The sequence below is a fragment of the Symphodus melops genome, assembly GCF_947650265.1.
Source record: "Symphodus melops genome assembly, chromosome: 15".
Lineage (NCBI taxonomy): Eukaryota > Metazoa > Chordata > Actinopteri > Labriformes > Labridae > Symphodus > Symphodus melops.
The window spans coordinates 5,651,527-5,662,638 of NC_136705.1; the positions used below are offsets into that span (position 1 = coordinate 5,651,527).

Here is an 11,112-nt window from a genome sequence, read left to right on the forward strand (position 1 = left end):
ACAAATCATATGTCACACTGGTCATTTACTGATGTCACAAGGCTTGCTGTAGCTATTGCACGTACACACACACACGTACACACACGTACACACGCACACACACACACACACACACACACACACACACACACACACACACACACACACACACACAATATTCCGGCACATAAACATACACGTACAAGATCCAACTCTCAATGCCTTATCAGTATTTCAAGATTACAAAAATTACAAATGAAGACATGTTAATACTAGACATTACACTGGATTTACTGATATGTGATTATACTAATTGATTTTGCCAGAGGCCCAAAAAAACTTATGGTGGAATGAACATCAATGCTTCAACTAATGGCCTATGTTATGATATCACTGAAAACTATAAATAACATCTATGAAAAGATACATCGTGTTGTTACTGAGAAAAACAACGTCCATATCAAAACCCTATACAGCTCCACAAGTCTGCTCTTTGTGTCTCTGTCTATCAACCACTCTTGGTTGTTTGTCATTTCTGTCTGAGTTAATCAATACATCTCATAATCTACTTACCATGGAAAACACAGAATAGATGGCAGCCAGTGTCAAAGGAAGGCAGATAGCAATGATTACGAATGTCATCACACGTATGATAAAAAAAAGTTTATTTACATAATTTATATAAGTGTAATAGTCTTGGTCGGTGTTGCTTTCACCATAGCTTTCATTCTGTGAGGTGGAGTTCAAAAAATCTTCCATTCTTCTCTCAGAAAGCTGTGGTTGGAGAAATCATTGAAAAGGACAATTAGTTCTATATGTTTCATGTAAAGTTATTCAGTTAACTCTATTTGTTTACTACTTTCATGTAACCTCAGGTGTTACATGAAGCCGATGCAGAAGTGCATAAAGCGTTATTTCGTCCCCTAGTGTCGGCTCCAACATGCTAGGTATCCCCATTAGAGTCCATATTATAACTCATTTGGATTTCTGGACTCTAAAGCTCATTTGTTTATTCTAAATAAGTCTAAAGGGAAGAAAATGTTTTGTAACTCATCCATTTGGATTATATCAGGGTCAGAGTTGTGACTTGACAATGAGGTGACCTGACTGTCAGGTGAACGTGTTTAGCTGTTGGCCAGGAGGCTAAGTTTCCCTTTAGCTGAATGTTGTTGCTGACATTTAAGTCTCACTTTTCTTCATGGGCTTTTCATCATTTGGTGCATGCAAGACAGACGACGCATGTTTCAGCAGTAGAGTAGAGTTAGAGCTTTAGAGCCTCAATGATGGCCTGTTCTGTTTTGTATCTCTGGGACTAAACGAACAATCACTGCACTGCAAATTTGAAAACCTATTTAAAAGTTTGGACTTTTTTTTAAATTCACTTCTACGTTATTAACACTATAGCATTTTAAAAAATTCCTTAGTTGATGTGTTTGTACTTGAATATGACTCTCATATAACCCATCAATTCTGCTTGGTTTGATTTCCTTTTAATGTTGCTCCATTTGGATTTCATTGCTTGTACATCATTCATTGAGAAAATGTTTTAAGATAAATAATGATAATATTAATACAAATTATAAGACAAAGATCAATGAACTGAGTGAACAATGTTACACATTTCATTCCTTAATTCCTATTGAAACCCTCTTTAAAATTAATTATCCTTAAGTATATTGTTATTCCCTTCAAGTTAGTTATGACTTTATTTGCTGTTGTACTTTTTGTTTTATATCAGTCTCAAGTATTTCTAGCAATTAGAGAGAAGAGTTTTCTTGTTATATGTTGAAAAGTACATATGCAGTTATTTTAACCTTGTAAAAATGTTCAGATCCAAAATAGTGAAGTCGGGATATTTACCTGTGTAAGCAGTGGGAGCTCTCCTGAATGCGTCTCCTACATCAATGTGGGATGTTTTCCTCCTCATCCAAACAGTCCTATATATGCTGAGTGATAACATCTAGAAGGTGGATAAGAATCTCTACCTGCGCCTCTGAAGAAGACAGAAAATAACATTCAGGCATGGATATGTAAAGTACCATAGTATAATCATTTGTGTGTAAAAATTAAAAGCATTACAGTATAAGCTAATTTAGTGTTCAATCCAGTTTAAAGGTTTGTTTTTGATGTTTTAATGTAGCACTGGATCTCTTCTTTCTGTTTCGTAATTTGTTTTATCGTCTTATGGTAACTGGTAAATTACTGAGTAATAACAGTTACAAACAATGAGGTACTTTATAAGAAAACTACAGCTGAATTACTTAAAAACAGTCCCTTATGTAATGGGTAAATACTTGGGAAATAGTTACTAATTAAAGTACTATTACTATTGTGAATCTGCAACAACTACACAAACTACACTTAAATTACTTAAATTAAGGTTTTTTTTTACCAGAGATGTTTCATTTAAATTCAGTTGTAATTTCTAAGTAATCACCTCCCTGTTTGTGACTTTAGTTACCCAGTAATTTATCGGTCTTACCCTATATTTACCAGGGATTTACCCAGTACCTAAGGGACTGTGAAAAGAAGCATTGTCCATCTGTCGTTTTTTTTTTTTTTTTTTTTTTTTGTGCCAGTAAATGTGTAAACTCATCCTACATTAAACTACACAAATAATGCTTTTTATTGAGTAACAAAGTGGTATTTGTTTCTGGCTTTCAATCAGGTTTAATCAAGTTTCTATTCATACAGTGCCAAATGATAACAGCAGGTCATCATGGCACATGTGTAGATCAGGGCTATTCAATTACACATTCAAAGGACTGGACATTTTCAACAGCTATCAAAGTCATTTTTTCCCCCCTGTGTTTGCTAGAGACACATTTTTAACAAAAGCCAATGAATGTAGTACAATACAAACATTGTATAATGTACATTGTACACATGTATAAATGGAGTTCTACATTATAAAGTGTAGTCAAATACTGTACGTTTCACTGACACATCAGAGGGCATGCATAGAAAGAACTCAAAGTCACCATCAATGCACAGAACCATAAACAGTAGCTACAACTATTAACACGATCATATTTCTCTCTGTTTGTCCTTCATCACCATCCACACATAGAAAGGTCGCATATCTGGCAGAGGCACATTCAAGTACATGGACATTATTGAACCATTCAATCAGTGCTAACATTGCATAGAACCAAAACAAAAAGATGACAGCATTTACTATTTGATGACACAATCTCCCTCGCTCTACCATTATCTCCCTCCAATATGTCAGCCAAAACAATGTTTCACTTTTTGAAGTGCAAAAATGGAACAAAGAGATCCAAAATGCAATGTCAGATCAATCTGTGAATTCCTCCACAGCTATGACACATTTTTTCAGTTCATCCAAAATTGCTTCAGAAACATCTGTAGTCAGTCTGTCAACCCTGTAAATAGTAATGTCTGATTAATATATGGTTATATGGTTTGTTGTCCGTCTTAATTTTTCTTCTATTGACTCGATATATTTGGGGTTGCCCCTAAATCCTTTTTTGAGGAGTCTATAGATAAACGTTGATTGATTGATGATGTAGTCATATAGAGTAGCTATACTAATACTGAAATGACTGATGGGTCGCAAACGTTGGCCTACACATCAAAGCTGTAAACATTAGAACCAATGTCTCTGACCGAGCCCTCGTGTGCTGCCTTCAAATGATCAAGCAGCGAAGTCGAACGAAGTAAAGGACAAAGTTAATGAATTTGAGATTGGAGCAATGTGATCATAGAAAGCAAAAGAAAACAGACAGTTGTAAACATTCATTTAAATCTGTGTCAGCAGAAACATCAGGTATGACACACAGACAAATTAGTGCGGTAACAAGACTCACATTTTTCACTTGTTTCTCCAACACACACTAACCTATTGTTTCTTGCCTCATTTAATCAAATATATTGATGTGACAGTTAGTGTGTCACATTTTTGCAGGGTGTAGCTCTGATCATTTATTCAAAAAGTGAAAGGATGAAGTTTTTTCTTCATCCATTCACTCACTGGTATTTATTACAATCAAAGGGAAGGCAGTGAAATGAGAAGTTTGATTTAATCTGTGAATTGTCCACTGATTTTCCAAAGCAGTTTTTGTTATTCTGCACAATATTTTGCAGTTTCTTTGTCTTCACTGTATATAACTCTGTAATACAATGGAACAAGCAAAGGCAGAATATTTGCCTTGGAAAGCAGTGGGATCACCTCTTTGAGTAATGCATTGTCTTCTTTATGCAAACAGTGTACTGTAAATAGGCAGAGTGATAATATCTAGACGGTTGATAATGATCTTCAACAGCTCATCTGAATACAACAGCACAGAGACACGAATATGCATGAATAGGATTGCAAATGGAAACTTTACATATCGCAGCCTCTGCCATCAGTGTGTAAATGTGGTGTTTACCATTTACAATACACTGGTTCAGTATTTATACATTTATATAGCATATCCTGTTTTGCTTCCTTTGTCACTGAACACGATTGAATGAAGCCCCCTGGATATGTGAAATGTCAACAGTTGGCCCCTATCCCCGGTTATATGGCAAAAAAGTGCTCTGCTCCTTTTACAACTTGTGCTTCAAGGATTTAATAGATATCTGCATATTTCAACTGTGACCCCAAAATCTGTGTAGCCATACATTATGTATTTTTTTTTTTTTGTAATGATATACCTGTTCAGTTTGAAGACAGACAACATTTCAAGCTATGGTAAAAGAAAGTAATCCGGAAAGAGAAGTCCACTTAGTTAGACTAAATCTGAATGGGCAGACCTGGAGTTTTGTTAGACAAGTATAACTTTGGAAGTTGGTGACAGCTAAGCTTGAGAATGTCAGTTTTGTTGCTATGAAAAGAAACTAGCAGATTATTGTAGAATATGTGCCAAATACACAGTTAATTAAAGAGCTGGATATGTACTGGGTGTCACAGATTTTGTGTGTGTGTGTGGAAGAGATGGAGAGATGTTACACGTGTTACACAAAATATTGGAATTCACCTTGAATTCCAATATTTTCAGAATATCATAGCTTATCCAGTAAGTGCAGTGGAAGCGCTGGAAAAATGAGCACAGTTCCCTTGTGTGCAGGCATAATTACAGCAGGTATTTGTGGGAAATGGAGAAGAGAAAGACTGAAAAAGAACCATAATGCAATCTGTGCAGAGGAAAACATGATGGCCTGAACTTTCATACTTTCCTTAAAAGTAAGAAAGAGATAGAAAGCATCGGAATAAAATGTAAAAAAAGTCAACAAAGTGAGAAAGTTACTAAAAGAAAAAAAGAGGGAAACGATTCAGATTTGAAGCACAGTTACTGTTTATGCAAGGAAAGTCTTTCTTGCAATGGTTACAGACCGCTGCAGAGACAGACAGGAAATCGGAAAGGATTGAAATTCTTGTGGATGCTACTAAAACAGTAGTCAAATATTGTGTGTATTAATGCGGAGAGATCCTAGTTTGATGAGGGGCAGGGAAGTCATGTTATTTATTTTATTTCTACTTTGTTTTCCTTTACAGTTAGAATAATGTACTCAAAATCCAGAGGTATACAGTACTTGCAACTGTTAGGAAGCTAACTTCCTTTAAAAACCAACAAAGAAGAATGGGCTATCTGTACACCTCAGTGTTGCCAGCAGGAGGCAGTGTGGCGCTGTTCTTCTCCCATGCACAGGCTATGGGGGACTCTCTTGCTAATTTCTCATTCTGCTGAGCCAAGCTCAACTGAAGGACTGTTGCTTGTCTCATTCTTTCTCTTTTTTAGACCGGTTGGAAAACATGCATAAATGCATAGAAATGTTGTTTTAAATGGTCACAGCAAAGCGTCAAACTATGCAGCACAGAACCTAGCCTTTCCAGCAGGAAGGAAGAAACTCTTGCGAGCCGCTGTTGAAGGTGCAGATCCTGCAGCTTGAGCAAAAAAAACTAGGTCACACCTCCACCCAATCACACACTGATGGCAGAGGCTATGCAAAGTGCCCCTCAGAAGTAACTAATACCAATAAGATGCATTCAGATGCAGCCAACAAAGCAGCTGGAGCAATTCAGGGTTAAGTGTTTCGCCCAAGGACTGGGGAACAAACCCTCGACCTTCCAATTGTCCAGCAATACACCACTAACTCCCTCTCCTCGTGTTCACACGAAGGAGTTATGAATTGGAATGCACCATAATCGATCACCCTTAAAAGCACAAGTAGCGAACTTGACCTTGACCTTGAGCTGCATTAGCCGTGGCAAGAATGATGACAGAATGTGATCTAAACACTTAGGCTGATGTCAGTCTTCTTTTATAAGGAAGGGGATGCACAGTCAAGATAGTTGTGACAGAAAGACATGACAACAGGATATAGTTAATTTCAGCTATATTTATTTGTAAAAGGTCCCACATTTTCCCCTTCAAGCATGAGATGGAATGCTCTAGTGATTTCTTCTGGGAAGATCGATCTCTCTAAATTTTCTGATCGAGTTTGAGTTAGTTTGGCGAGAGGGAGAAAAGTTTCTGCCTTCTGCCTGAGAGGTTTTCTCATGTAGAGTAAAAAGATCTGCATAACATAATCTGAAACAGTTGTTAGTTAAGAAGGGATTTTGGGTTATATTTCAGAATGAGTGTATTATTAAATGCAATACATTAATACAAGAGTGTACGGACAGAGGACCTTATCGCTCTCCCTCCCTCTCTCTCTCTCTCTTTTTCTCTAAAGCTGATGTGATAATGTTTTGTGTTTTTGTTTAGAGGGAGGGATTTTTTTTTAAAAGGGAATTTTGCTATGTTTGAAAACAGAGCCTTATAGACTAGTTTATACTTAAAGCATGAGCTGAGGGCCCCTTCTGGACCAATGGCGCTTGTGCATGTAAGTGAGGGGCGTAGCTTTTAAAGTGCCACAGTGCAGACGGAGCATTGAGAGAATGCTTTCAAAATCATGCTTGTTTTCAAAAACTAATAGCCCTGCCTTGAGGGGAAGTTGTTTTTTTTTAAGACTGACTAGTTAATTACATGGCCATATGTCAGCCAGGGCAGAAGTATACTTCTCCACATCCACCCACTGTGGCCAGTTTGAAATGCAGCGCAAAACCATAACCTTTGTAAAGGATATTCTCCAACTAAATTGCTAAGGCTACCTTCACTTTTCATTTCACAGTGTATGGACACAACCAAAAGGAAATTCTTCAATGATATTTTTCTCAGCGAAATGTGGGACATGTGAAAAAAGTAAAGTACGACGACAGAGAACTGGAAAAAAAAACAAAACTAAACTAAATTTTCCACTTTATTGTCAGCCATTGTATCCTAAGGTCAAACAATGTGACAAAAAAAAATTGTGTACTGTGAACGTAGCACAGCGAAAAAAAGTATTACAAAATAAAGATCTGTTTCCACTAATGAGTGTAAAGCACGACTGGGAAAGAGGAGCTCTATAAACATGCTATAGCTGTGTTCCAGATTTCAATCCAGATGTAGATAATTTACAGGGCGTGAACTCTACAAGCAAGTATGTCTTTCCCAGAACTGCTGGTGGAGTGAAAGACACATTTCAGTCAATTGTGCAACCTCTGTCATGTGATGATGACTGTTTCTTTATCAATCTAGAGACGATAAAGGATACACACCACAGGATGGTACAGGGGGCAGCAGAGTACAGGCAGGTTCTTGTAACTTAAATATCAAAGGTCTTTTTCTATAAAAACATCATTGTGAGCATAAGGAAACAAAAGAAGAAAAGATAATTCTGTATCAGTGTCAAGGGCATTCAGCAGCTTGAAAGTTGTCTCTTAAAAGGAGAATCACTGTGGATAATATTTGGTTTAAAGACTTTTTTAACCCTTGCAACCAACCACACTCCAGAATCCATGTCGATTTTCAGAGAGCAGATAATGCAGCAAGATGTAATTGTGTGGTAGTGACATCATCTGAACAGTTTTTTTTGTCCTTTGCCATCTTTGAAGCTTTTTCAAGATCAAGCACATCATCCAGTCTTTTCTCAAAATAAGTCATTCATTTTTTTTTTGTTGCTTTGATTCAGCCATGGCTTTCTCCCTCCATCAATGCATCCATCTTATCCTTCAGCCTTGTCCGATCCTCTTCATCGCTCCTGCCTGTATCTGGTCCAGGACTTGGTGGCAGTAGCTCCAGGTCCTTGGAGCTGGATGTGCTGGCTGCTCTTGCGATCCTGGTGAGCGTCTGTTCGTAGGGCGAGGGCAGGTAGACCATGAGGAACACTCCGTCTGCCATGTCCTGATCAGAGCTGGAGCTGGGCAGCTGGTGCTCTCTTCTGCTGCGTCTGATGGAGGACAACAGCTCGCAGTTCCTCTCTGGGTCCTGCAGGTCCTCCAGGGCGATAACGTTGGCCAATCCTAGTTTGCCATTGAGGCTGAAGCCACGCCTGCGGCGCCACATCAGGAAGCCAAGGGCGCTGAGGAAGAGGAAGAGGACAGAGACGATGGCTAGAGAGATGAAGGTGACAGCTCCTGCACTGATACTGGCCTCGCCTGTGCTCTGTCCCTGTAAATCAGACAAAGAAGATTAGAATGTATGTTTCTGATAAAGATTCATATGAAATAATCACACCGCAATATGCATATTCTTCCTTCTTTTTGCATAATAAATGCACAATTTGCATTTCACATAGGAAGTGAAAAACTTCTTTAATTAGGTTGATGTCAAAGGTTGAAGTTGGAAAAATGCATCCTGCATAGTCTTTATCATTAACATCTGGCCAGTAGAGGGAGCAGTCACTCACAAAAAAACCCCCATCTGTTTGGCCACTTTACAGTACTTGTATCCCTCTGTGGCAGTTTAAAGCACACGACTAGGAAACAGCCTGCATTCATCAAAATGTATTATTTATTTCAACATGGTGAAGATCTAACAGCGAGGTATGTTAAAAATGACATGAAGCTGAGCGGCGTTTAATTTTTTTGGTTAATGTTTTTGCAAGAGAATCACTGAGTCTCTCCCCCTGAGATAAGTAAAGTAACTCTTGAGAGGAATATTTGAAATATAAACTCCCTACAAATCTGTGCAGGGAAACTAAAAGACTTGACCAGATTAAACTTGTTTTCTTGTGTGAACGGCTTGAATTGTTTTTAACCACTAACAATCCTCATTTTGAGTTTTAACTGGATCTCTTCTCATTTAAAGCCATGCAAAGATGTTTCATATTAGAATCAGTGATGTGTGTGTTTATATTACAGATTCCTCATGGTAAAACTTATCAAGACCACTAACAACACAGTCTGGAAAACTTCCTTCATGAATCCACATTTCAACTTTTGACATTTAAGGATTATGCTGCATTCAATCAGATCAGGACTTCAAATGGCATTTGACAGAACTCCAGTTATATCATCACACTGGGAAATGCCAAAGTGTTGCATTGAACAGCTGTGCATGTTCAAGTCCATATTCTGACCCAGCAGATTTCTCTCCTCAATGAACCCCCCCCCCCCCCAAAAAAAAGCTCTACAATCTATATAAAGCAAAATGACAATTAAAGTTGTGCTATTCAGGCTCATGTTGTAAATCTAAATGCTGCTTTTGAAACCGTTCTTTTTAACATTTTGTTGGCATAACAATAAAACATGGACTGACTAAAAAAATAAATAAAATAAAAAAAAAGTTCCTGCTCACCGATGCCTGTCTGTCAGTGGAGGGCAGAGCTGACGGTCCAGGTGACCAGTCCAGAGAATCCCGACCGACTGGTCCAAACTTCATCCAGCTGATGTCTAGCAGAGACCTCATGGTGGATGAGTTTGGGGGGAGGGGGGCTAAAGCCCAGCCAGAGCCAAGATCTGCAGGTTCTGAGAGTTCTCCGAAGACAAAGAGTGGATGGCAAGACGAGGACAAGTCCACTGTAAGCCCAGAGGGACACTGACTGCAAAGCTGAACTGATCAGCCTGAAATAATAAGTGTGAGGGGGCGGAGGGAGGAAGAAATGAGGGCAGCAGACAGGGTGTTTGTCCAGCTGAGAGGAGGAGGCACGTCACTGGTCATGGAAGGATTTACAGCTGCTGGGAAAGGTCAACAGTGGCAGAACAAAAGCTTTACCTACGTTTGAGTGAGAGAGAGAGAGCGAGATGGCGATTGAGAGAAGCAACACACAAGTAATAAAAAATAAAAGATGATCTTAAAACATCATCAAGTGTTCTAGTTATTCTTTCACTGCTATTACAAGAGATGTTTAAAACCTTGACTTTCGTAGGTGTGTGAAAATATCAACGGCAACAAAAAAATCAATTTGAATAATATGAGTATTTATTCATCAGCTGGTGTCAAAACTATCGCCTGCTTCTCCAATCTGGGATGTTACTGACTGTTATCTACTGTGTAATTACTATTGATTTAGAACCTCTCACATTCCCACACCAAAAAGACAAACTATCCCTTTATGCGAGGTACTGTAAGAATTTTAAAGATTTAGTCTTTGGCTCTGTGGGCCTTTATTGGGGAGATAGGACATTGGATAAAGTTGGGAATTAGGGATAGAGAGCAGGGAATGACATTCAGAAAAGGAGCCATGAGTCGGATTTGAGCTTGGGCCGCCCACTTGGAGGACTAGAGCCTCCATACATGGGGCATGCACACTAACCATTGGGCCACCAGTGCCAGTGCTACTATAAGGATTTTCAATTTAATTGGCTCCCAACCAATCTGAAATCTCATGAGGATATAGCCTGTTTGATCAATGGATATTGTTCAAGGCTTCTAGTGCTGCCTACCAGTTGTAATTCAGGAGGAATGATTGAGAGTTTGTCTGGTTTAGATTCTAAACAACAATAATAAGGGTGCCAAAACATGGGAGGAGAAAATCAACATAAATTTGAGACACTGTTTACAAAACGAATATCAGCTGCTCCTATCTTCAGATATCTAAAGGGATACATAAAGCATCTTAGCATTGAACCAAAACTGTTGAAAAACGCTGTGGACAAAATAATAATTTGTCAATCTACAGATTGTATCTATGATGTATGAAACGAGAAAATGGACATCCAAACGATAAATGGAAATAAATGCTGGAAGAAACTTCTGCATTACAGAATAACGTCCAATCAAACTCATTTATCTGCACTGTTACTTTCTGTGAGCTTTACATCGGAGGGAACAAATATTTTCTCATGCGTGATCTCGCAAAAACCCCCCCAAAAAACCA

General features: G+C 38.4%; 1 protein-coding gene across 1 annotated transcript; it reads right to left on the reverse strand.

Moving 5' to 3' along the window:
- Positions 1 to 7,217: 7,217 nt before the first annotated feature.
- Positions 7,218 to 10,012, reverse strand: LOC306836410 (uncharacterized protein). The gene is made up of 2 exons (XM_079363472.1): positions 9,591 to 10,012; positions 7,218 to 8,462 (listed from the first exon to the last, which is right to left on the reverse strand). Exons 1-2 carry the CDS (start codon positions 9,699 to 9,701, stop codon positions 7,980 to 7,982), a joined length of 594 nt encoding a protein of 197 aa, XP_079219598.1. The 5' UTR covers positions 9,702 to 10,012; the 3' UTR covers positions 7,218 to 7,979.
- Positions 10,013 to 11,112: the final 1,100 nt, after the last annotated feature.